The sequence below is a fragment of the Palaemon carinicauda genome, chromosome 37, assembly GCF_036898095.1.
Source record: "Palaemon carinicauda isolate YSFRI2023 chromosome 37, ASM3689809v2, whole genome shotgun sequence".
Classification (NCBI taxonomy): Eukaryota; Metazoa; Arthropoda; class Malacostraca; order Decapoda; family Palaemonidae; genus Palaemon; species Palaemon carinicauda.
The window spans coordinates 49,590,390-49,618,368 of record NC_090761.1 but is presented as its reverse complement, the minus strand read 5'-3'; the positions used below and the strand labels follow the sequence as shown (position 1 = coordinate 49,618,368).

Below are 27,979 nucleotides of genomic sequence, written 5' to 3'. Positions count from 1 at the left end.
AGGGTACATAACTGTAGGTGGAGCTGGTGTATCAATATCAATTTTAAATATATTCTTATAGATGGGCTTTCCCACTTACATAACAAATCTTCTTTATCATAATTCTATGTATATTTTAGATAAGATTTCCACCCCTTCCAATAAGATAGGTGTATTTTAATTTTGAATGAGGTAGTGGACAGACACACTTCCAGCCACTCAACCTTATCATTGCAACAGTTAATTTGCTTTAACAAAAACTAGCTCACACTTTATCATTGTTTCTCTCTCCCTTGTATGTTTATGAAGATTCATCATGGGAAGATATTTCCAATTACCTCGTCACTATCTGATCACATTTTCACTAGACGTTCTCCATTCCTATTCACCCTAGGAACTCCATCTTTTGGAATTGTGTCATGTCTTTCTCTATCACATTCCATTCCCATCTTTACTCTTTTACCTAACTGAGACACCTACAGATACAGACTTTTTCTGACAATCCTTTGCAAACATTCTTTTATTTAGTCTTTGGAAATAAATGATAATCTTAACTTGTCTGGCTTTATTCATTGGTACTTGTTTTATAATACTTGGACGAAATATGTTTGTATTGCTTCACATTCCCACAGGTTTCCAAACACCGCAACTTTAGATACAATCACTCATTTGGCCTTCAAAATCCTTTAACCCCTGTTTTCAGTTTTTCACAGAAGGTCATAACATCCATTTTATTTTTGGTTATTCCTGAAGTTTATTGAAATTTGTATTTTTTTTTTTTCTTTTCTGTACTACATGATGATTCGTTCAAGATTTCTACTTTTGTTATTTTATTTAATGGATTTTTGCTTTAGCGAATGTTGGTTATGAGTCATTCGGTGATTTACACACCAAACAACTGCAACAGTAATATTTCTTTGTGTATACTTGAAGGAAAATTTGCATGGTTGCTTCTTCAGGCTAAGTGCCTGGTTTAGCTTAAATTTTAAGGAAAATTTGCCAAACTTTGCCATTTAGTGTACAATGGTTCACTAACATATACGTTTGATAAGAATCTACATCGAAAGATAGCTGCATCAGGTTGAAGTAAAGGAGTAATTTTTCTGATAGTCTAGTGATTCTTTCACTTACAAAAGTTTGTGATATGTGATCCATAAGTAAATATTCATCCGAAATTATGTACTGTTTCCAAAACAGAAAGTAAAAGGATTAGCAGTACAGAACATTTTATAGTTGTTTAAGTAGTAGGTTTGCCAGGGAACCAGCTATCTGTTGAGATTATTACAGCTAAAGAATTATTGGGTCATTTGACTGGCCAACAGTACTACATTGGATCCCACTTTCTGGGTACAGCTCATTTTTCCTTTGCCTTCACGTACACTTAATAGTCTGGCCTATTCTTTACACATTTTCCTCTGTCCTCATACACCTGACAACACTGAGATTACCAAAGAATTCTTCTTATCTCAAGGGTTTAAATACTACACTGTAATTGTTCAGTTGCTACTTTCCTTTTGGTAACGATAGAAGAGAGACTTTAGCTATGGCAAGCAGCTCTTCTAGGAGGGCACTCCAAAATCAAACCATTATTCTCTAGTCTTGGGTAGTGCCATAGGCTGTATACCATGGTCTTCAACTGTCTTGGGGTAGAGATCTCTTGCTTGAGGGTACACTCAGGCACACTATGCTATCTTATTTCTCTAATTCTTGTTTTGTTAAGTTTTTATAGTTGATATATGAAAGATTATTTTATTGTTGTTACTGTTCTTAAAATATTTTATTGTAATTGTTCATTACATCTCTCGTAGGTTATTAATTTCCTTGTTTCCTTTCCTCACTGGGCTATTTTTCCTGTTGGAGCCCTTTGGCTTATAGCATCTTGCTTTTCCCACTTTGGTTGTAGCTTAACTAATAATGATAATAATAGTAATAGGGAAATAGTTTTAGAAAAGTTGAAAGCATTGTCGTGATTTCCAAGTGCAGTTGTTCGTAATTTGTTTCCTGAAGCTATTTAAAGAAACGGTCCTGAACACATCTCACTGGGAAGGTATGGTGAAGCCTTAAAAGCGGTGTGTTGAAGAAAGTGTCCTTCAGATCATTATTATTATTGATCAGTAGTTTGACCAGACAGTCAAATTAAAATGCTAAACTCTTATTTGTTAAACATGAAAGATTTTATTTTAATTAATATACAGTGAGAACTCTCGAGTTGAACTAAAAGGGCCACTGTCAAGCCCAAATTACAGTGGAATCAAACTTGTAAAAAATGAAAAATGAATTGATTATGCAAAAAGCACATGCTTTTGTTTAAATATTAATCACTTATCAGTATTTATGAATTAAATGTTCATATTTGATGACTTAAAACATGCACTGTCATACTACATGCACATCCATATCTGCAGTGAATATTGAAATATAAGTTTTTACTAGATTATTTGGGGATAATATTTCAGGTATGATGCACACTATGTAATAATCATTATAAATTTATAACATTCAAGACACTATGGTGGGTCATACCACATAAATATGTATTGAAGCCATAGAAGAAACAAAAGAAAGGATGAAAAAACAGAATTTCATAATAGAATTTTTTTGTATACTCGCCTGATGTTCATACTGTTTCTCTGGAAGCTTGCTTATATCGACTTGTGTCCCTGAAAGTGACAAATTTCCTATTTTCTTCCCTTCTGTAACCAAAGGCCTTTCGTCTAGTACTGAGACAATCAAACTGTTAAAGGCAATAACCTTGGTTTGGGTAGCCATACTGTTTTTTTCCTTTGTCTTGAAGTTTAAACCAATCCTTTCCTTTACATCCCTAGTCATTGGGAAGAAGGATGGACAAGTGTATGATTATCAGGCAAGTATAGAAATAACAGAAAAAACAAGATTTATTATTACTATTCCATAATTTTCTATGAACTTCCCTTGATGTTCAATTGCTGATTTTCACACACACATGGAGTTTTAATGCTTGAAATTATTTTGTAATGAAGATTTTGCCTAGTACTTTCTTTATTCTTTCTCTCAGAGATTTTGCAGTGTTGGATGAACTTATATATTGAAGATTAATTATTACAGATTGAAGAGGTTGCTTTGTACTTTCGTCATTCCTTTTCAGCAGTTTTGCACTGTTGAATGAATCTTATTTGCCAATTTTTAAACTGAAACCTCTTTGTATTGGATAAAGTTTTAGAAGTAGGCCTGTTGATCAGGTCCACTATGTAACTTTGACAGATTTTTCTGCAGAGTATCAGAAGTCTATATATTTTTGGAAACTTTATAGTAGAAGAAGTCACAAAAACAATGAATATTTTACCTGTGTCCAGACATGAGCATTACACTAAGTCAGTGTCCATTAAGAACCAATGTGCTTCTTGTTACAAAAAATATGTTGAATCTTTTAGGTAACCAAGGAGTCTTTACATATCGTCGCCATCATCTGTTTCCTACTAGTTCAGTGTGACCTCATCATTCTAACACACTGCTACACTGGCAATTATCAGGGCAAGATCTACTTTCATGTAGATTTCATCCAGGTTGCTGTGCCTGTATAAGAGAATTGTTAAGTATTGTCTGTCCCAGTGGATTAATAGGAGCTGGCAATGCTCTTTCTATCTCTATGGCTCTCCCTATGATTAAAACTAGGACATCTGTCTGCAGGGAAGAAAATTGTTTGTTCATCCTAAGGGTTTTGTTGTGATGCCAGAACCGCCAGGTAGATGAATAGTATGTCTACTTCATGATTGTTTGACTGGAATAATAGTTGGTCGTCTTCACTCCTGGTATGCCCTGAAAAAGAGGTGATGATCAGTTTGTGTGATGTACTGTTACAGTCTTTCCTTTACAGCAAGATATCTGGTCAGGTTAGCATTTGTCTTATGTGAATGAAACCTGCTCATTGGGATGTGTTTTATGTTTGTGTCACTCCGACCTGATACTTGATAGATGCTTTTCCTTGCTTTCTTTTATTCTTGATAGCACTCTTAAGAGAATCATTCCTGTATGTGTCAAACACAAGGATTATTTTATCTTAATCATGTGTGAGGGATATCAGTCTGTTGTTGAAGCATTCACTGAGGTCTTGCTGGTTTCCTGACCATGTTTTGCTGAAGAAGCATTCCGTCTACAAGGGGTGCCATGCGACTTAGTGCATTTGGTGTGGTATCTATCCCATCTTCTGGTTGGTGATATCCTTTGTATTTTCTGCGGTTATTCCAGTCATGGCAAGATTGTACCATCTGAAGCAAAAATGGATGTCGCAGTGAATTCTTGGTTCCCAATGTTCTCTTCCTGGTTGATGTCTCTGCTGGACCTGGCCAGGACCATCAGTCTTCCATACAAGTTTATGGTTGCCTTTAGATCTACATCCTCATCATACAGTTGTTGCCATGTTACACACTGGCCTTCTCTTTTATCAAGTCAACACATGCTAGTAGGAGTCTATATGGGAATGTTGCATCAACTCTTCCTGTTCAGCATCAGATTGACACAGGATACACTGTTTCTAGTTGATAGACACTTGTTCTTGACAAGTAACTTCGTCAGCAGTGTGTGGTTTGTCACTAGTGTTTAAAGCCTGCAGAAAAAAAGCCCAGTACAGTTGTACCTTGAGATATGAGTTTGATTTGTTCTGAAAGCAAGCTTGCAACATAAAATGCTTGTATCCTAAAGTAATTTTTTCCATAAGAAATAAGGGAAATTCACTCGATGCATTCCACACATTTACAAATGCACATTTGCAGTACACTAATTTTTAAAGGTTTGGTAATGTTGATTGTTATACCAAAGAGAGACGTTTTTTCTACATCTCTAAACAAAATGTTAAAAGGTGTTTTGTTCACAAATTCTTGATCCTTTAGCATGGAAGATGGATGGCTTTTTACAGGACTGGTCAAGTCTGGACTTGACGGCTTTCCACCATTCGCCACGATCGTACAGGTAATAGACAAGTTCAGTCCCAACAAAGAGGAGGATGACTGGTGATTCCTTTTTTGTTAAGCGAGATTAGGAGTTCAAATTGTTCTCTGTACAAGATGACATCCTTTTCTGTAGAAACTTTGGTCACTAGATCTCACAAGAATTTGGATACTAAGTCAGATCACTTGAATGTTAGTTCATGATGATTAGAAATACAGTTGCGTCTTAATTTTTTTTGGAATATATATTTAGAAATGGTTTTAGCAGCATCTCAATTGCATATCAAGCTGGAATCTGCTTAGCAGTATCTCATACAGTAGTGTAGAAATTTGGTTTGCTTATGAGCATTGCCGGGCATGAGGTGCTATAGTGATAAATCAAGTAGAAGATGGTTTGTTTTATTAGTTTTGTAAGTTTTTATTAAATTTTTCCTTTGGAAACAGTGTTGGATAGATTATTAAAATAAGTGATTAGATAATTTAATAACAATCTGGAGAATCAAGGTATTACAAACTTTTTTAACACATTCTGGGAAATCAAGGTACAGTACAGTCTATTGCAAACTTTAGTTTGAGACGGTTTGTTACTAAGATACCAGACTGAATGTCTAGGGTGTTAAATTAGTTTGTATTTTTAGGTTTATTAATGGCTTATCTATTTCATTCTCTAGCCCACTTCCATCAGAGTGTGGGAATCGGCAATATGAACAGCAGGGGAGGGTAATTGGAGTAAATGGGATTTAAACAATAAAATTTCTTATTGATATACTCACCTGAAATTCAAACACATGTCCACCCTCCCCACTAATTATTGACGTAAGGAGCATAAGGATTAGTTTCAATATCGACTGAAATACCAAAGGTGGTCCTCTTTGTCCTTGCCATGATTGTTGCTGTTAGCCGGTTGATTGTCTCGGTTCTATACTAGAGGCCTAAATATATTCAAAGGAAAGAAAATCTGAAATTTTTAGTTTAAAGGGTTAAGCGTCGATATAAGTAAGCTTCGAGAGAGAAGCCACATGAAATTATGTGACCATAGAAATAACAAAATTTATTACAGTAATAAAGGGTAACCTCTGCTTGGAATTTTTGATATTCAGATTACAGTATTGCAAATTTGGCTTGAAGAACGTCTAAGGTTAATGAAAGTAATTTGTTTTATTGCTAAAAAAAATTTTATATACTGTATATTTACGCAAGTGCATCTGGTCTCACACAACCCTCTTCTTACCATGGTACCTATTTATCTACTCTTTCTTCAGGAATTTTAGGGAAAGATATTTTTGTTAGTGTCTCATTGACTCTAACACCACAATTTTCTCTTATTTCCTTAGGAAGAGAATATTAGTTTTCTTCTTTTCCCGATGGTATTGTAGGTAAACGTTTGCTGCAGGTTTCTCTGTTATATTCATCCCTTTTACCCCCAATGGACGTACTGGTACGTTTCACAAAACTCATCCTTTTACCCCCATGGGCGTACCGGTACGTCCTTGCAAAAAAACTGCTATTTACATTTTTTTTGCATATTTTTGATAACTTTGAGAAACTTCAGGTATTTTCCAAAATAATGAGACCAACCTGACCTCTCTGTGATGAAAATTAAGGCTATTAGAGCAATTTAAAAAAAAATATATTGCAAAATGTGCTTGAAAAAGAAAACACCTGGGGGTTAAGGGTTGGAAAGTTCCAAATAGCGTTGGGGGTAAAAGGGTTTATCATATTTCTTTCGGTTTGTTCATACATGTACAATTTTTGTGTTATGGTTATGCTGAAAGGTACATAAATTTTCAGACTATAACTAAATATACCTGAAGCGTAAAATTTTTCTAGAAAATACGCAGACGAGAATATATTACGTATGTCTTACTCGTTTGGCATCTGGTACATGCAGCATATGTATTTCTGGATTTGAGGGAAGGGGCTCATCACTGCTTAGTAAATAACCTTGAAATAAGATGATTATATTCTTATGATTCCCAGTGTTGAGGAAAATTACTACTAAAAGCACATACTTTATGCTTACTAAAGTATATTGCCAGTTGTACATAAAGGCTTTACAAATGTAAAAATTCTATGAAAAACATGTAAAGGATCAAGTCTTTAGAAAGAGAGTGTGAGAGATTGTTCCTCAACATGAAGCATTTCTCAACAGCAGTAATATTTATTCATATTCAAAAGAACTGTACCTAAATTGTTACATGTTAGTTTTATGTAAGTGTAGTACAAGTTGAAATAGGCATAAAAGATGGGCTCCATATATGATCAGATTTAATTATATTACTAAGAATATAATAACCAAATCAAATTGTATTGCCATTTCAATATAGAAAAGGTTTATTTTCATAATCTCAATTTAGATGTCTTATTTTGATTTTCTTTTCTGAATTATGACTTGATTAAAGAATAATTTTAATAAAGATTTTATATATGAACTAGTAAACCACTCAGAGTGCAGACCTTCGCCATGGCAGTTAATTTCTCAAAACCAGCGTTCGTTTCCCAGAATCAATCCTTTACAGCTCTTTACATCAGTTCAAAATCCCTGAAAGTTTCATTATTTTATGATTGAAATTGTGGCTGTTTGGTTGATGACCAGAATTTGACCTTATGCTTGACCTTGGTCATCGACTCGACCTTGATCTTCGACCTTAACATGTACAGTATTAATTGGCGTGGACTTTCATACACTTTAATATAAACCAAGTTTGAAGTCTATGTGACAACGATGTCCAAACTTATGGCTGATTGCGTGAATTGGACATTTTGCTTGACCTTGATCTTTGACCTTCCAAAATTTAATCCTTTCCAGCTTTTTACATAACAGTTAATCCCTGCAAGTTTCATTACTCTACTATTAAAATTGTGGCCAGGAAGCTGTTCACAAACAAACACACAAATGCGGTAATACATAACCTCCTTCCCACTTCGTTGGCCGAGGTAATAAAGTAAAAATTAAATACCATATTATGAATTACTTATAGTTGTTACCACTAGTTGAATTTTCTATATTTCCCTTCTATTTCAATTTTAAACTTTTCTGGCCTTCTGTACTTTTGCTATTACTTTTTACCGAATATTTTAAGGAATTTTTCAGTACTTTTGATTCCTCTTCCCTAAAAAGAGAAACTTTAGTTATGTTCAGTTTCTCCTTTTTATTCAATGCAATATACAAGTCCGTTAAGTTGGTTTTTATGCTTCCAGACAAGTTTTTAAACATGTCCAAAATCTGAAAGGCAACTTGTATGTCTTCCATGAAGTCCAATATCTAAGAACAACTTTTATGTCTTCCATGGTAATGTTTCCAAAAGCAAAGGTTAATGCACATGTATCAAAACTAGATTAATACAATACTGTTGAATATTGTGAATATTTAACTTGGTATTAGGTGTGCCTTTGTTTATGAAAATTAAGTCAGATTGATATGAAGGGTGTTTTATCTTGTACATTATCTTCAATTTCTTATACATAAGATTACACAGTAATTTGTTATGCGTTTTTATAGATGATTCTTCTATGTCTTTAATTTATTTATATCAATTTTTAGAATTCATAAAACTTTGGTCAGTGTTGTACAGTAGCTGATTCCAATTTCAACTCTTTCTTTATAGAGATTTATATCACATTTTTATAAGACCATTAACTTGCATCATAGAAAAACCTTAGAAGATTCCCTGAGCTTATATTCATGTGTGGAACTTTTGTTCCTGGTAGCTTAATATGTCGAAGCCTTAGAAGTTTTGGCCTAGGAAATGTCAGTGGACTCGAGGTGTTACACGTGTTCTATGATTGTGTTGTTTTTATGTAGAGTTTTTTCTTTGTATGCATAATCTATATTGTATAGTGTTTGGGAAATTGGAAGGTAGATACTAGTATAATTTTCAAGGAATTCAAGGAATGATTGGGAAAAAGAAAAAGTTTTTTTTTTTTTTTTTATGAGAAATCACCCTACTGAAATAACCAGACCACTGAAAATATTTAGTCACACTAACCTTTCTGTGACTTTTTAGATAGATCAGATGCAGTCATTGTTGTCCAAAATACATTTATGAAGTTTTGGTTTTTCAGGAGAGTTCTTTGGAGCAGTTAGGTTAAATTAGTTTAGCATTCCTCTCAACATTTACAATCCCTGAAGTGCTGCAGTGTAAGCAGTGTCTCTCACCACGCAGAAATAGCCCTGAAGATTTCTAAAATTTCTATTTTTTTCCGTTTAAGCTTTGTAGTCATTTACTAATTATATTATCTCTTGGATTTGCCATTTCCTTAGATTTGATGTAAACTATGGAGGATTGAATGGTGGTATTATATTATGAATACAAGTTCCCTAATGTTGTATTGTTTGGCCTCTGATATGTTAGGTACACTTTCAGGTGTAGCTGAGCATATATTAAAGTAGTTGTATGTATTTTCTGTATTAAAGGTTAAGTTAGGATCCTTTGCTTTGGGTCTATGCTAACATTTCTTTCTGTGTACATTAAACTCAATGTTCGAGGATTTGGCTTCGAATTCTTCAAAATTCTGCTTTCTTGACAGGTTGACCAAACTTTCTTTGGATAAGTAGGGTTCATTTCATTATTTCTTTATAGTTAGGAAGTATATTTGTCGTTGGATTAATGTCTTCTTTTAGTTACGCTGTTGTTGTCATTTAGTTTTTGGTACCTATGCTTGCATGCTTTGGAGTTTTGTTGATGAAATTGCCTGTTATGGAATGGTTGAATGTGAAAAGAACTACAGTATCTCATAGTTTAGAAATCAGAAATTGATAAACTTAGTGACATGCATATGTACTGTATTTATTCATATACAGGTTCTGTACACCAAATGAATGTCGATCCAGACTGCGTTGTTTGTGAAAAGACATAGTGCAAAACTTGAAATAATTTCTTTTATTCAAGGTGACTGGAAAAAAAACTTGTTTATATGCCAACTAATTTGGGAATAATGAAGGAATTTGGTATTTGGAAAAACCATATTTCAAAGATTAAGAGGGTTTGGATATGGGATCAGAAAAGATTGGAAACGGTTACTGTATTATTGTGATGAGAAGAAAAGGCAAGCAGTTATTGTTATTTTGTTAAAAGTTATGGCTGCCTCAGCAGCATTAATCTTACAGATGACCTTCTCTATGGTTCTAATCATTTTTTTCTAATTATTACTGTATTCTGGCAGTAATTGTGCAATATTCAGTCTTTGTGAGAGGGGACAGAAACACGAGTACTGTAAAATCACTTTCTTTAATGTGCAAAAAGTAAACACATCTTAAAGTTAGAGACGTAAAAGCACTATCGCAGTCAACGTGACGAAGGCACACGTGAAGGTAGAGATAAATCCATGGTCTAAGGCATTCGAAGGTCGGTTATTGAAGGCCAGAAGCAGGTAATTATTCTTGTATTGTTCCTTAGCAACGCATTTCAATCAATAAAGAATATCTTCATCTTCATCTTGTGCCATCGTCATATTGACTATCATAGTGTTTTCACACCTTCAATTCAACCTGTGTTTAGTTTATTTTTGCATAGTAAAGAAAATGTTTTTGTGTTTTTCCTCTTAAAGAATGAATGTTACAAAATTTCTGGCAGAAGAAAGTAATAATGAGAAAAAGGTTATTAGAACCATGTAGAGAAATAAGATTAGTGCTGCTGAGACAGCCATCACTTTTAACAAAACTTGTGTTAAAGAGGGTCTTCTTCCGAGGTATTATTATTCATTATCATTATTATTCTTATTATTATTATTATTAGCCAAGCTACAACCTTAGTCAGAAAGACAGAATGCTATAAGCCCAAAGGCTCTTACAGGGAAAGCAGCTCGTTGGGAAAGGAAATGCTGTAGAAAAGTAACAAATAGACTATGGATGAGAAATATTAAAAGTTTATAAAATATATTAAGATTGGGAAAAATGTGAAATTGACAAACCATATGTAAACCATGGGACAAAATTTATTTTAACCAGTCCAACAATTTGAACTTCCTAAGTTACAGTAGTCAGAAATGCAATAAATATAGAAGTAGCAGGAAGTCAGCCCATAAGAATGCCCAGAATGTTCACAGTTTAACCATATGAATCAGACAAAAGCATTCATGATCAAGTGCTTTGAAATTTCCAAGTATTTTTTTTTGTTAGATGATATGGTAATATCATTTGGCATCCAAAATAAGGGTGGTTAAGTAAGTTTTCAAGAAGAAAGTTAGATATTTATATTAATTGTGATTTGGAGTTCTTTAGTCTGCAGTGAATTCTTTGGCAAGTGGTAATTTTAACATACTGGTATGAGAAATATTTTAGAATCATTGTAAGGAAAGATAAGGAAATTTAAAAGTTAATGGTCAATATAGTATTGTTTCGTCACATGTATGGAGGTTAATCAGGAGAGTTGCCTAGGACACTTAGAAAACAAGTTCATTAACCATCTTTTAGAAGTTATGAACAAAGAAAGTGCTCGTATGATATAGCTTTACACTCAACAACAACAACAAAGGCAGCTGTTTCACGTCTACTGCATGACAAAGGTCTCAGACATGTCAGTTCATATCGGGTTTGGTCAGTTTCCATCACCACGCTGGCTGGTGTAGATTGGTGAGGGTGGGAGCTTTTCATCTGATCGCTCACAGCAAACTAACCTAGTATGGGTTGCCCTGACTAGTTCACCTTTGCTGATCATGGCAATACATGAACCCTTTCACTGCATTAAGGTACCCGCACTCTGAAAAGGGTTTACTGTGCGTGGGCATGTAAATATAAATGGATGATAAAACTGATGACGCAATTTATGACAGCATATTTTATGATAGGCGAGTTACCTGTCACCCCTTATCTAACCATCCCTTTCTTTGGTAGGCTTCCTAACTTAGATCATCGATAAATGATTCATGATGAGAGTTGGCAGATCCGATCTAGCTATCACTAAGCATTTTATGTAATCACTTTCATCTTTAATACATTTTGCAATACTGTACTATATGGGAATTAGGCAAGGTTAGAAAAAAGGGCATGATTTCTAACTAGGATTTCTTTGGCTGCTGCTTATCGCCCCAATCTCAATTGCGGTTATGGGTGTAAGTCATGGGTCTATTGTGAGGTTAATTTAATTTAAGAAGAAATTTAAAAAAGAAAAAAAATATTTACATGATTCAAGTTCCCAGCTACCAACCACATCAATTTCTTGTAGCCAATGGACCCAACTACAACCTGCTGATAGTTTTTGTTTTGGATAGGTAATGAATTATGTGGAGTATTGTTAACCACAAAGTTTTACTATTAGTAATAGAGCCATATCAACAAACTGATTTTATTGTATTGTTAGCTCAGACTTGCTCTTTGTAAAGCAAAAATATAATGTGTCGAAAAAGAACTCATAGGGGAGTTTTGTTGCCATTGTGAGATATTGACTTCACACACACACACACACACACACACACACACTCTCTCTCTCTCTCTCTCTCTCTCTCTCTCTCTCTCTCTCTCTCTCTCTCTCTCTCTCTCTCTTTTTTCCACTACAACCTTTTCTGGTATGAATAACTTTAGACTTTAGTGTCACAAGGAAGTATTGATCGATAAGTTTGTCATTCATGTACATTTTCTGGCAAAGTTCTCGTCATTTTTAAATGGGGTTAAAATAGTCTGAAGGGATTATATCTGCCACTTGGTATTATAACGGCAAATATGTGATGGGCTTTTGTTTTTATTTATAATCTGTATGAAACCTCATTTTATTTACTTTCGCTTAGTTTTTTATTCTTTAAATAGAATTTGAATTAATTGAATGGCTTTGATTTTTATTTGTAAAGTGCTTTACCTGTAGAAGATCATAGACTGCTGAGTTGTAATAGCTTAGTTGTAATTTTAAAAGCTCATCACTGAACAAGCCAGTGTTCAGTAGAGGAGACAAGTCAAGGAGACAGTGATGCTATTTGTAAATCAACATGAAGAATGGTTAAACAGACCAACCAGGTGAAGAGATTTCTTATCCAGGGGTGATCTATAGGTAATAAGAGTTTATTTTAGAGTGCTTTAATTGCACTCTTATTTTACTTACGCTGAATGAGGAATAGCTTAAGATGCAGTTCATTTTGATATATTTTTTTTTTTATTCTTTTTAAGGGTCTTTTTGTGTACAATATATTTGTCATTGAATTATTTTAGCATCAATTTGCTAGGAAAGAGCATTTTATTACTTTATTATACACTTATTCTAAAAATCTTCTTAGTAATAAATTTTTCTACTCTGTGTAGAGTATGCTTTTTTTTACTGAATTTTTAAATGGTACAATTCATTGTTGTCATTTTTTATCTTTATGAATATCAGCAACTAGTTTGTAAATTCGATTTTTCTTTGTATTTCTCAACGTCATCTTACTTTCGTAACTCTTTTATGGATAAGGAAGTACACTTGTAACTAACACAATTTATAAGGCTTCTTAAGGTAGTTGTAAGTAGGGATCTTTTAAGTGTAGAGATGGCAATGAGATGCCTAATTAACAAATACTATATAAAGATATTTCTCAATTTTTTTTTTTTTATTAAGCATTATATTGAGTAAATATAAATATTTATTAAGAGTTTGGTGGAAATTATGAAAAATGGAAAACCATTTAGTATTTTTATTATTGTTTTATATCTAGGTACCGTATAAAATTTTCCATTTTTAAGTAGATAATAGTACTCGGTACAATGCTGTATAGACGGAGTCATTTGAAAGTAAACAAACAAATGGAAGTGCATGTGTGGGATCATGTGAGTGCCAGTGTTGAGTAGGTGTGGTTTAGCAGTCACCTGTTGATGCTTGGGTGCTGACGTCAGTGTTAGGTGCGATAGGGTTGAAGTGAGAGAAGTTAGCTGAAGCCTCTCAGTTAGTGGTGTAAAAGGAAAGCATCTAGACCTCTCGCCTTTCTATTGTTTCTCAGAAATTTATAATTGGATACTATTAGTGAAGGCTATTTTCAACTTAAATAACACTTTTTACCTCTGGGAACAATTTTCCTAGATAAGAAGTACTATATTCTGTTTCATATTGGTATTGACATAAATGGTGCTGTCTGAAAGTTGAGGGATTTCATAAATAATGGAAATCTAATCAATCTTGAGTCTAAATCAAAATGCAAGATTTGGAGGTGGTGGTAGTTAATTTTGACCCTACGAAACCAGTATTCACAGAGGCTGTGTTTACAGACCCCGAAGTACGTAGCATTCGTGCCGAGCGTGAGGCCGAAGCTCGAAATCGAAGACGTGAAGCTCGGCGCAGGCGCCGCCATGCTCATGAGAGGAGAGCAAACACCAGCAGTTCTAATCAAAACAGTTCTAGTCAAAACAGATCTAATAGAACTCGACAGCAGAATGAAAATTTAGCCGAGTCTGATAATGATCATAGTGATGATTCCAATGAAAATGGTGAAGGGGCCAATGGTAGAGATCGAGTGAGGCGTGTGAGGAATGGCACAGACGAATGGGTGGTGGTTTCATTCCCTGTTGAAGGCCAGAACCAGTCCTCCATCCGCTCGATTCCACGCTCTTTAGGGGCCACACTGACTCGGCTGAATAGACCTAGAGTGCCTAGCCTCTTGACCGTTCCGCCGTCAAACCCTAATCGATATCACCCTGATCAAGAAGAAGAATTATGGTTGAGTCCAGAACCCAGTCCAGTCCCTTCTCCTGCCAGTTCCCCAATGGTGCAGCGCGCGGGAAAGAAGTGGAAGGAATCTGTATTGAGTCGTCTATCTGGCTGCAATACGTGCCGAGGCGACATGGCTATATTGTCGCGTCATCGACCTCAAATACAAAATACTACCTTTAAGAAGGTTGTTTGAAAATTTATTTGGTCTCTGTTTTAGTATAAGGAAGTATTTACTGTATTTGACGGCCTATAAGACGTACAGGCATACAATGCACCCTCATTTCAGCAGGTCAGGTTCAGGGAAAAAAAGTTTCTAGTATATTCAAACATATATTGTTGAAAACAATCTAGTTACTGTATATATCACAAAAGTAGAAACATACCATATATTTCTGTGCATATGACAATCTTTAGATAAGACAAGGTAGAAAATTAGGCCAAATGTTAATTAATTTAGGTCATATCTGGTATATAAGACGACTGGTGAATTACAAACCCATCAGTGTACTGGCTAGCTTTTGCTTTACTGTATACTTGAAAATCCAAATGAAATCAAATAAAGACTATTTTATATCATGTTTTTCTGCTAAGCAAGCCAGTACATCACATAAGACCGTTGCTTTGTTTACGTTTCATCACCGATCATAATGAACAAACGAAGGCATTTACACATCTGTACAGTATATAAGTTAGCTTTTGCAGCCACAGATATCTTACCAAGTATTAGTTATGTAATAGTGACTTTAATTTTGTTTTACTTACTTTATCCTTAGTAATTCAAATTAAATGAAATAGCAATTTTTTATAAAGTTTTTCCTAATAAACACTGCCTAAAACAGAAAACATTGTTTGTTTACGTTTCATCGCTGATCATAATGAACAAACGAACGCATTTACACATGTAAGTGATAACTAATGATACTAAGAGCTTTTAGTAAAGATGTTATTACAAATATTTTACTTGCCATATCCCTAAAAAATTCCTGTGTCGCATAACAGGAAAATCATTTTGTTTGCGTTTAGTCAGCAATAACTAAGTACTGCTAATGACATTGGTGAGGCAGAAAAGATGGTGCTTGATTGGAGAAAGAGTGAGGATAATTCAAATCATAGTGGATTTTTAATGAAAAATGAATAAGCTAATCTAAATTTGATTGATACCTTTATTAATGATACCATCTTAATTATTGAAGGTTAAAGAAAGAGAAAGTTAAAGGTTGGTGAGAAAGAAACCATAACTCGATGTTTACATTTTGTAAGATGTTTATAAACGCAGGTCACAGCATTTCAGATTAGATAGCTTTCAGTTTAGGAAATCATTTGTAAAGCTTCAGTAATATTGAAATAATACCAACAATAAAAATAGTATAAGGGTGCATTGATTTTAGGGTAGGTAAAGTACTGAGCATAAGCTGGGTTTGTGAGCGACAGAGGCATAAGACATAGGGCGATATTTTGAGTCAAATTTTTGGGGAAAAGGTGCGTCCTGTAGGTCGTCATATACGTTATCTACATTATCTATCTACCCATCTATCAATTAGCCAGTGCTTTAAAATTTATTCCTTTTTATATATAATCTTAGGTATTCTTATAGAGAGAACTATTAATGAAAATTACCATATTATTATTAATGTTTAAGGTACAGCCCTAGTTTGGAAAAGCAAGATGCTATAAGCTCTAGGGCTCCAACGGGAAAAATAATTATGCGAGGAAAGGAAATTCATAAAAAGGTAGAATAGTGAATCTGAGTGTACCCTCAAGCAAGATAGCGGAAAAACATGGTACAGAGCCTATGATACTACCCAAGACTAGAGAACAATGGTTTGGTTTTCAGTGTCCTTCCTAGAAGAGCTGCTTACCATAGCTAAATAATCTCTTCTTCCCTTACCAAGAGGAAAGTAGCCACCGAACAATTATTTTAATAATACTAAATTTAATAATTTTGATAATTCTAATAATAATTTTAGTTTTATCAATTTTAATAAGTGAAGAACTTTTTGGTTATCTTAGTGTTATGTGTATGAAGACAGAGGAGAATGTATAAAGAGTAGGCCAGACTATTCGATGTATGTGTAGGCAAAGGAAAAATGATTTGTGATGAGAGAATCATTCATTGTAGTATTATCTGGCCACTCAAAGGACATAATTACTCCAGCAGTAGTATCAACAGGTGGCTGGTGCCTTGGCCAACCTACTACCTAACTGAGTAAACTTTCTATTAGGTTCCATTGTGAAACTTTTCTACTTCTGCTGCATAGCTGTTGTTCAGTGATTGTTCTCATGCTTAAAACACTAGCTAGTGGCCTATTGTGGTAGTACCTATTGCCCAGTTCTTCTTAAATCGACTGTGGTTGGGTTGGTTTGGTTGGAAAGGGATAAATATATTGAGTTCGTAATGATAGGCAGAATGTATTTTGGGATGGCTAAACCTACCCTGGATTTTCTCTCTATTGTGATTTGTGTAATTTACTCTGGGTAACTTGGATCTATCCCATATTTCCTGTACCCCTTTGTCTTTGTATTCTGCGCCTATGTATTCCCTTTATTTTTCCTAACTTTTTATATCCCGTACTCCTGAACATCATCGCTCATGGCCTTGGGAGTCTTTGGCACTCACTTTTGAAGAAAATGTGCTGTAACACAACAAAGTAGAAACCTTGGTAGTAGGTAATTCATTACTGAGTTGCTTGGGGAAGTGATAGCTTGTTGATGTTGGTGTTTTCGTTCACACAAGTAGCCTACGCCGCTAGCATGACGCAACCTCTCAAAGTGTCTCTCGTGCAGTATGTTACTGTATATCTATACTTTCCTAAACAGGAATACAGCTTATTTTATGAACTAAAACCTTAAATAATTTGATAATAATTGTTTCTTATATTAAAACAAAACAGTGCATTCAATTACACACACACTCTCTCTCTCTCTCTCTCTCTCTCTCTCTCTCTCTCTCTCTCTCTCTCTCTCTCTCTCTCTCTCTCTCTCTCTCTCTCTCTCTCTCTCTCATATATATATATGTATTTTAACCTAGAGGCAAAGTACCCTGCTGATATTGCTACTCGGGGATAATTTTGATAGTAGACCTCTGATTTAGTTTAAAACAAATTCAATTGTAATGCTTTTGAACACTGTTGATAGCATTTAGCGTAATATCCCTTATTATTGTATATGGTTTTTTATATTATTGATTTATATCTAAGCCTTGTATTTATTGTGGTCTTGCTGTTAGTAAAGTAATTAAAAAGGAAATAAAAAAATAAGGATTAAGGTTATCCCTTGCAAATATCTGTTTAAAGAATCCTGCTTGAGTCATGTATGATTGAATGAGAGTGTTTTTAGGGGGTCTGCAGAGTACTGCAGAAAACAACTGATGGTGTGTGTGTAGCATGGAGGATATAAAGTTAACATGAAAGGGTTACAAATTTATAAACATATCAAATATTTTTATGTCGGTCCTTTCTTTTATCACTTCCACAGAAATAAAAAAATTTAATTGGAAATTAAATTCTATAAAGTGATTGATTGCTGTACAATGTTATATGGGATACCAGAAAAGTGCTGACTGTCTCCCCTTTGTTGCTCTTTGCGGTAACCACATCATTTTTCTTATTCTTATGTCACTATTGTCATTGTCCTCAACTACCGCATCACTGGTTATAATCTTTTTGCTTCTTTTACACCAAAAAGTGCTTGTAAGAAATATATGAATGTGAAGACATTAGGTTATTGTTGAATTTTGGACATTCATAGGGTTAATTTAGCTGCAGAAATTGTGTGTGCGCGCGCATATCTCGTATCTGTATATCAAGAAGTATATGTCCTTACTTCCTTATTTGAATAGTTACTTAGATTTTATTTAATTCCTCGTATTGTAATTTTGTGAATTATAAAGTGTCAATGAAGAGTCTTATGTATGATACAAGCTATTAGGAATGGCAGATTTTCCTGAAAGTCATTGATGAATTTACCGGTAGGTTGAATCATAGAATTTGCATTACGTGTGATGAATTTAGGTTGAATCATAGAGTTTGCATTACTGTATAGTTTAATTTTTGTTATGATTTTCCTGTATTTGTTAGTACTATAGTATAATTTTGTTAGTCAAGTTATAAATTTTATAAGGACCTCCTTCCTTTATCTGCCACATTTCATGTTTTGCACTTTTCTGCTTTATTCCAGTTTTTATTTCTTCATTATCCTACTTCTTTCATTAGTCAGCCATCCCTTCTGCATATTTACTCATGCTTAGGTACACATCCAGGGTTGTAGGAACATTATTTATGTGATCGAAGGGGTTAACATATTTGGATTTCTCAGTTGTCATGCTACTAACCAAATATGGAGAAGAATCTTTGGAATGCTTATCATGATTTAGAGGTGTAAGTGATGTACGCCCACCTTTTCTGAATGCGGATACCTTATACTGGTGAAAGAGTTTTTGCATCCCCATGGTCAGCAAAGTTGTATTAGTCGGGGCCACCCATATTTGGTTGTTTTGCTGTTGAGTGATCAGACAAAAATCTCCCACCATTACCAATCTGCACTGGCCAGCAGGGTGAGGAATACTGGCCAAATCCCAGACATAAGTTGACATGTCTGAGGCCTTTGTTCTGCAGTGGGCTAGAAATGGCTGCATTTGTTGTTGTTGATATACACCTGAGGGATTAATAGTTACTTAATGAGGTGATATCTTGAAGAAATCCATTATCCATTGACCTGATGGTACTGTTACAGCAATAAGGTTTCTGTACAAAAATGAGAATATTGTAAAATCTCATATGATGAATAGAATTACAATTAAGATTTGCTGGTGACCATAAAGTTCAAATTTGTGGTCTGTTTGAATTACAATATTTATCCATCCTCGTATGAATGACATACCGGTAATATTTTATAAGTACAGTATATTGGCTATTATATCATATTTTGAATAACCAAAGGATGTTGGTGTATGTTAGTTTTTGGTTGTTCATGAGTTTAGGCTTCATGACAGCTTTTACCCATTTCTCTTCCTGGTGTTCCACATAGAGTTTTGACCTGTTTGATGAGAAGGAAATTCAACCTCTTGCATCAATGGCAAGTGTTCAGATTATTTTTTGTATTTCCTAATAAGGTCACTTTGTTCTGCTTTTATAGTTCTCTATTGTTTTAAGATTTCTCTTTCACTTTAAAATTTCTCTTTCACTTTAAGATTTCTCTTTCACTTTAAGATTTCTCTTTCACTTTCATCACATGGTAAGATTGTGGACTTCCATTTTTTTCACATTTCCAAAAATATTTTTACCTAAGATTTTAAGAAGAAAAAAGGACCATCTCTAAAAAAACGGAACAGAAGCCAAAATAGTACCTGTGGGAAGAAGTCCGTTCCCAAAGAGAAAATGTATCTACAGTATAGATATTTTTATCTGTTAAAGACGCATTTCAAGCACAGTACTTTTACTGCTAATGCAAAGTTCTAAGATATTTTAAACTTGACTGTTATTAGATACTTTTGATAATTAAAAAAAGAAATATTAGGATGTAGAAAAATAAAGTACTGCCTTTGTCTGAAGGATACTTATTTAGAAGGCAGTAAGGAGCATTAGATCTTTAGCAAAGGCATAACTAATTGGTGTAGATTGGATCGCTTATTGGTATAAATGTTGAAATGTGTATGCGAGAGAAAATAACTGAAGAGTTGTGTTGGAAGAGTGATCGTCAGCTTTTGTTGATTTGTCAAGAATGTTTATGCAGCATTTCAGTTAAGAAATAGGAACAGCCACGTTGGAAGAGGTGTAAAGCTGAAAGCAAGCTTTTACATATAAGGCATAAGAAAAGAGAGAAGGTCGCAAGTGGCTTGCGTCATAGAGAAGCCATGGTACTTGTCTAGAAGGGGAAAGCATATGGTTGATATATTTTAGAAATATACCAGAAGGAGATTTTGAAAGGTTTCTTGTCTTGGAAGTCAAGGTTTAAATTACTGTATATATTGACCATTGCAGTTAGTTTATGGCTACCTTGCATTATTAATGTTTACTTGTTCACTGTGGTCAGTGTCCCATGTTTGTTGGGGACCATTACCTTATTTGGTAGCTCAGTTTTTCAAAGGGTGTATAGATATTTTTTCCATAATTATTTCTTTAATACCATTTTCATTAATGAGGATCTAAATAGACATGCCTCACCTATTTTGAGGAATTCTGGTAATTAATTATTAGTGGTATTTTGTTGTTGTAAAAAAAATTACTGTAAAAATTTGAAATTGGTAACATTAAAAAGATCTATCTATCTACCATGGCACTTTCCCCTATTTTCGGAGGTAGCCAACATAGAAAAAAAAAAATGGGATTTTTTTATCATCCCCTTTTTTTATGTCGGCTACCTCCCAAAATTTGGCGAAGTGTCACCAGTTTGAAATTTATACAGTAGTTTTTTTTTTTTTTTTTTTTTTACAACAACAGAACACGACTAACAATGAATTACCAGACAGAATTACCAGAAAGATATAATATGATAATGGGTATACCAGGGAAACTCAATGCATGGAATAGGAAAAGAAAAAAATCAAACATGGCAAGAGGGTAAAGTATGGTGATCTGAAGTTTGTCTCTACATGACATCATATAACATTTCTCCCATTTAACACTTATATAATTAAGTTAATTATTTTTTTAATTTTCTTAAGTTACTAATTCTGAATATTATTCCAATCGCCATCAGTGACCATTGATGCTATGGAGCCAGATAATTATCGGTCTTTCTTTCGTTCTTCCACATTATTATTATTATTATTATTATCATCATTATTATTATTATTATTGTTATTATTAGCTAAGCTACAACCCTAGTTGGAAAAGCAGTATGCTATAAGCCTAAGGGCTCCAATAAGGAAAAATAGCCCAGTGAGGAAAGGAAATCAACTACAATAGAAGTAATGGAGAATTAGAATGAAACTGTAAGAACAGTAACAACATTATCTTTTATATATAAACTATAAAAACTTAAAAACCAGAGGAAACTAAATAAGGAGTGTACCCTCAAGCAAGAAAACTCTACCTCAGGACAGTGAAAGACCATGGTACATAGGCTATATAATGTGCTCTTGCCAGTAACCTACAAGAAGGTTGCAGGTTTCAGCTTCTCAGCACATATTTATGCTTGTAATAGCTTTGGCTTTTTGTTGGGTTAGTGGAAAACTTAGGCAAGGAAAGAAGATAAAATGAAAGAAGCCGAAGCCTCTAAAGTGGGAAAACAAAAGAAAAACATTATTGATTACTTTCTCCACTACTTAACTTTGGTATTGTGTCATTTTGCAACTTGCCTCCTGCTGTATTTCCTGTTCATAAAACCTTGTGGTGTTTAGAAGGTTTTTTTTTCTGAGATTGTAGTTTTTAAGTGCAGGTATTTTTTAAGGGGAAAATACTTTTTTTTTATCATAAATTTAATCTTTTTTGGACAAGGTTAAGAAAAAAATGTCTCTGCAAGTAAAAGATCCTTGAAGAAGTCATTATTGATAACGGAAAAATGAAGAGGTGAGAAGGGGAAGAATGAAGTGATTGTAAATAAAAGTAAACTGCTATTCTTTAAAAGAAGAATTTTGATATTTTAGAAACTCATCACTGTATCATTGCTATTTCTTATAGTTAATAAATGTAAAGTATGTCATGCCATTGCAGTATCTTCTTTTTTTTTTTTTTTTTTTTTGTAATTCAGTTTTCATGAATTTTTTTGCAAATACTTCAGCACAGCACTAATATATTTTTTAAAGGACATTTCAACTTAAAATTTTTTCGCCAATTTCCTTGTTTGTTTTGTTTGAGCCTACTTTTGCCTGCATAGGTTATGCACAACGGTGTCCTATGAATGTAGTAAGGTATATTGTGATTGAAAGGCTTGTTGTCCAGACTAGTTGGTTCAACCCAGACATTCACCAATGATTTGACTGACAAATAAATGTAAATGATTTTGATGTCTTTGAAATTGTTTGATGAATAAGATTTACCCAAGAGCTGAATGATATATATTTGTTAAAAACATAATCAGTTTTAATGTATACTGTATTCCCTTTTCTACCATTTTATTGGGAAACTTTTTCCATATTTTTAATACAAGGGAATAGAATAGATTTTTACTTCTATGAACCTCCGTGAGTGTTCATATTTCTTCTCTATCAAAGTCTTATACTGTATCAACATTAATCCCAAAACTAGAAATTCCCATTTTCTTTCATTTCAATAGGCCTAGGCCTCTAGTACAGGGGTGAGACACACTAGCAGTTAATGGCAATAGCCAGGCTTGGGTATTCCGTAAATGCTTTGTCTTTCAATCGTCTCGTTGCCCTTGTGGTTTGTAGGCCGGCAGTTTCTTTACCTCTTCCATATTGTGTAGCATTATTTAGGAATTAGCATTTTTGAGGGATATGACTTCTGGATTTGTTAATAACTCCTGTATATGTTAGTTATTTCTGGACGATCATAATTCTCATAAGCTTTGTTCTTTGTACTGGGAACAATATTGATTTAAAAAGTCATTGTGAGAAAAATTAAACCCTTTCTGTTCCTTTTATGAAGAGGTATGTTGAGATGGTGGCTAACCAGAAGAAGATTTCCAAACATAAATGGAAACTTACACTCAGTTCAGGGGAAAATCAGGCTTTTTTATTACAGTTGGTTTGATCTCTCAGTCTTGGATATTAGTAGGGTTCAGAAACCATTATTGTCATCTTTAACTTAATTTGCCAATTCTGGGAAGGCCAATGAGTCTTTGGGCAAACAGAAATTCTAACCTAACCTGTCCAGTTTTGAGCCCAATTGTAACGTCTCAAATTTTGCATAATGGTTCCAGCGTATCAGTCAGTAGGGGTAGTAATGGTGCACAGAATACGAGTGAGTCATTCGCCTAAGAGCTTGCACTCTAGAACTACTTCAGATCTTTAGACTATGAAACCCTTACACTTCTGTGAGTGTAATTTTTACGACAACTGGATTTCGATATAAACGACTGAGCTGGTAGCCCTAGATCCTGATATACCTCTGCTCACTGAAATACAGGGTCGTTAGCAACCAATTTTTTCATATATGTTAATTGTGTGGCATATCATGTGTTTCTGTAACAGAGGTTGCTATATTTGATAAATCGCTTAAATTTTTAGCAAAATCTGATAGGTACATGATGTTTCGATGGTCTACTGTAGGATGGGGCACCAGTGCATCTTGGGAGTCTTTTCTAATGGTGGGAATGTAGGTGCTTATTACCCTGACTGCCAAAATGAGTCCCTTGCCTAGCGCAGCTGCAAAGGTTCCCATTCAGAGTAAACAAAAGGGAAGGTCTATGGTTAACATTTTAGGTGCTAGATAAGTTGTATTGACTTTAATTTCCCTCTATTCTTCACTAACCCACCTCCAACAGAGTATGAGATCCTGCAATATGAACATCAGGGAGGTTCATAGAAATCAGCAGAATTTTAGTACTGTAAAATTTGTCATCTCTATACTCACTTGATGTTTACAAACAAGAGAGTAGACCATTAGTTATGACTTTCAGACTGGAAGAAAAATCATTTTGGCATACCCAAGCTATTGTTATTGCCTGTATCCGCTATATGGTCTAAATACAATGTACTGTAATAAAGACCTATTGAAAGAAAAGCAAACAGGAAATTTGTAGTCTTAGTCAAGCAATGATATAAGCCAGGTTTCCATAGAAGCAATATGGACATGAGTATAGAAATAATTTCTTTTTAATTAAAATTCCATTATTGACCTTATTTGCTCTTCATTAAATGGTGCATGTTTCTTAGCCACAGACAACAACACCCACTAGTACAGATGAAACATTACCAAGAGGATGGACCAGTCAAGTGGCACCCAATGGCAGAGTGTTCTTCATTGGTAAGTACGAGAGGAAAATGGTTGAAACTTTATTGCAACTTCTTAGTTCAGTTTATTATTAGTAAAAAGATGAGATTCAGCACACCTAGCACATCCTTTTTCTGTACTGTAGTTTTTATTACAGTTAGTCAAAAGTGTAGTTGCTTTATTTTTCAAGGTAAAATGATTAAAGTTAAAAAAATTCATATATTAAATACAATAAAGAGAATGTTTTAAGAGTAGTGATGATATTTACTTTATATTAGTTCTATATCATATTTTATTGAGTCAGATAATTTAAGCTTTTGGAAATATAGTAATGAGGGATATTGTACAGTATTGTTTACGTATTTCATAAAACAGAAGTTTGTATTACAAGTAGAATTGTTATGTTGATGAAATAAGGGGGAATTTAAATGTTACCACAATCCTTGACCAGTAGCTAAGTTTAGCATTGTAGATGATAAAACTCCTAGGTACAAGCCATAGTAGTAAAAAAGTCCCAGTTTATGCCATTTTTTTTTTTTTTCTACTGATATTTTTGTTGCTCAAATATTTTCAATACTTTTTCATGCAATGTGCTCTCTATCCAAAAAGAAAAGGGGTTAATATTCTTGGTTATAATGTTCATAAATGGTTAAGAAACTTTTTTTTTTTTTATTATTTGATTTTTTTCGTAGGTCATGAAGAAATTTTAAAAAATCATTTAGATATTTAACATTACTTTATATTACATTGTTTCCTGCAGATCATATTAACAAGCAGACGACATGGATAGATCCCCGTTCTGGTATGCCCAGCTCTCCGCCCAATCAACGCCATGCCAATAATTGGAGACACGAAGATGAACTCGGACCACTGCCTGAAGGATGGGAACAACGAGTACATTCTGATGGAAGAATATTCTTCATTGATCATAGTGAGTGGCAAGCATATGTGTAAGGTTTAGTTTTGGCATCTTTTTAAAACGGGAAAGTAGTCTTAAAACAGTGGTATGGCTTCTGCATGAAGTGTTCTTGAAGTTTAGGAAAATACAAGTTGTAGCAATTTAATTGAAATTTGTTTATTAGTGAAGTTAGTTCTTGCATAACTCAGTATTTACAGGAAATTCATCAATCTAGTTAATCCTAAATTGAGGTGGCAATGTTCCAGTTAATGCCATTTCTAAATTTTAAATAAGCAGGGAAGGGGACCAAAAAAGTGGAAATGGTTTGTTTTTAAATATTTGAAGTATCAGAAAATATTGATAAAATATTGAGATAGTGTCAAAAAGTTGAAATTGATGTTGAACTATACTACAGTATTTTTATAATCGACAGACATTTAAAAAGTTAAATTGTTGCCAGGGAAGGGTTGAATTAATGATTAGATGGGTTTTAAAATTTATTTGAATATATTTCTTTTGTACTAATAAATGCCTTATACCTTGAATAACAGAGAACCGCACAACAACTTGGGAGGATCCACGTTTGCTCAACCCAGCCATTGCAGGCAAGGCTATTCCTTATTCAAGGGATTATAAACAAAAATACGAGTTCTTCAAATCGAAGATCCCCAAACCTGTAAGTTAAGTTATGTTGAGCATGTTTTTTGTGGGTAGTATTAAGTCTTTGATGCCTCTTGGGAGCAAATATGCAGGAGAGGAGATTCGTTGTCCCTTCATCCCGTCCCTTTTAGTCACTTCTTATAACACGCAGGGATGTTTTGGCACTGTCCTTATGTATAAGAGAGTAATTAGTGAAATACAAGAAGAGATATTTTTGTTACTCAAGGGATCAGTGAATCATTCTTAGACTCTCAAAGTGCCATCCCTGAGAATTTGTTCTCAAACAACTTGAGAATTAAAAACATTACTTGATGAGTCAGTAAACATTAAAGAAAAAAAAATAACGCAATGAAACCTGGATTTAGGACCAAATTGTGGGTTATAGCCTTTCTCTGGTAAGCACTTAGGTTGCTTAATGTTATATCTTAGATTTAATATTCTTGGTCCTATTATTACATAATTTCTTTATTATTTTTATTGTCTTCCTAACTACATATTTCTATGAAGTAAATTAGACTAATTGTTGTTCACTCATGATTTTAAATTTTTGTTTTTGCAGACAAACGTTCCTAACAAATTTGATATAAAGGTGAAAAGAAACAACATCTTAGAGGATGCATTTGGTATCATAAGCCAAGTGAATCGTGTTGATCTTCTCAGGACCAAGTTGTGGATAGAGTTTGATGGAGAAGTAAGTAATGTCCTTCCTTGATGTTCAAGTTCACATGATTTAGAGTAGTTTTATTGTTGTTACTAACATTCAGTATGTTTATCGTAGCCTTACAGCCTTACATTGAAGGGAAATTTGTTAGCAGAAGTTGATCAGTCTTGAATTATTCAATTTTAATGAATTTGAATACCAGAATGCCATTCTCATATTTTTAGACCTTATTTAATAAAAGCTCAGCAGTTACTCCAGGAACTGTAATTAGTTTTATATCATTTACCAAGAGTAAGACTTTTGGGAAAGGGTTGGTAAACTAGTGAAAATCTTATACCACTTGAAGAGAAGTAAACTGATGATACTTTTCATTCTACAGAATACTTGTTACCTATAATTTTTCCCCCTCTATAGTAGTCCGTCTATTTTACTAAGTTTTACACTTCTTTCAGGTTGGTTTAGATTATGGTGGTGTTGCCAGAGAATTTTTCTTCCTATTGTCGAAAGAAATGTTCAACCCATATTATGGCCTGTTCGAGTACTCAGCTACGTAAGTTACTACTCAGATATTTGTCACTTGTAATTTCTTCGAGGTTAAATTCATCAGAATGTTTTGTTGCCACTTCATGAATGTCTGATAGTTTTAGGGACCTAATTTTTGAAGGGCTGTTTATTTATCCGCTTTCTCCCTTTCAGCTAGATACGTTTTTGATAACTTTCAATGCTTGAATTATTTTGTAACTGTGTACAGGATTGTCTAATTAATGTTTAAAGCCCATCTGAGAGAGCTATTCATTTACAAGGAACCTTTCAAGTACTGTATATTTTACTGTAAATTTTTCTCATATTGTGAGTAGTTCCTGCCATTTTATTTTTACAACTTCAATTATTTTTTTTATTCTAGGGACAATTATACTCTTCAAATTAATCCATACTCTGGTATGTGCAACGAAGAACATTTGCGCTACTTCAAGTTTATTGGCCGAGTAGCTGGAATGGCTGTGTACCATGGAAAGTTATTAGATGGTAAGAAGTTATTATTTTTATTACTACCAAAGCTATAATCTTTGTTGGAAAAGCAGGATGCTAGAAGCCTTAGGACTCAAACTTGAAAAGTAGCTCAGTCATGAAGGGAAATAAGGATAAATAAAGTATATGAGAAGCAATTAGTAAAAATCGTAACATAGCTTAAGATCGGTAACAAAGTTAAAATAGATATGTCATATACAAACTATGAAGAGAAACTTCTGTCAATCTGTTCAACATTAGAACACTTGCAGAAAGTTTTAACTTCTGAAATTCCACCAATTCTACTGCTAGATTTGGAAGATCACTACAATATTTATTGAACTGCAAGCAAACTCCTAGTAATATGAACTTGTTTGATGGAATTTTACATTTTCAAGTTCCCGCTCGGT

The 27,979-nt window shown here is 34.0% G+C and overlaps 1 protein-coding gene across 6 annotated transcripts in view; it reads left to right on the top strand.

Moving 5' to 3' along the window:
• Positions 1 to 27,979, top strand: part of Nedd4 (E3 ubiquitin-protein ligase Nedd4) — a 115,781-nt gene that overhangs the window by 64,341 nt on the left and 23,461 nt on the right. For 5 of the 6 annotated variants that reach the window (XM_068361171.1, XM_068361169.1, XM_068361168.1 and 2 more), the window contains 6 exons: positions 24,285 to 24,375; positions 25,103 to 25,273; positions 25,792 to 25,916; positions 26,460 to 26,591; positions 27,014 to 27,111; positions 27,466 to 27,587. In XM_068361171.1, coding sequence (XP_068217272.1) covers positions 24,285 to 24,375; positions 25,103 to 25,273; positions 25,792 to 25,916; positions 26,460 to 26,591; positions 27,014 to 27,111; positions 27,466 to 27,587 — 739 coding nt within the window. Of the gene's footprint in view, positions 1 to 13,772; positions 14,694 to 24,284; positions 24,376 to 25,102; positions 25,274 to 25,791; positions 25,917 to 26,459; positions 26,592 to 27,013; positions 27,112 to 27,465; positions 27,588 to 27,979 lie in introns of those variants that run through there. The other variant, XM_068361172.1, reaches the window with a different exon arrangement.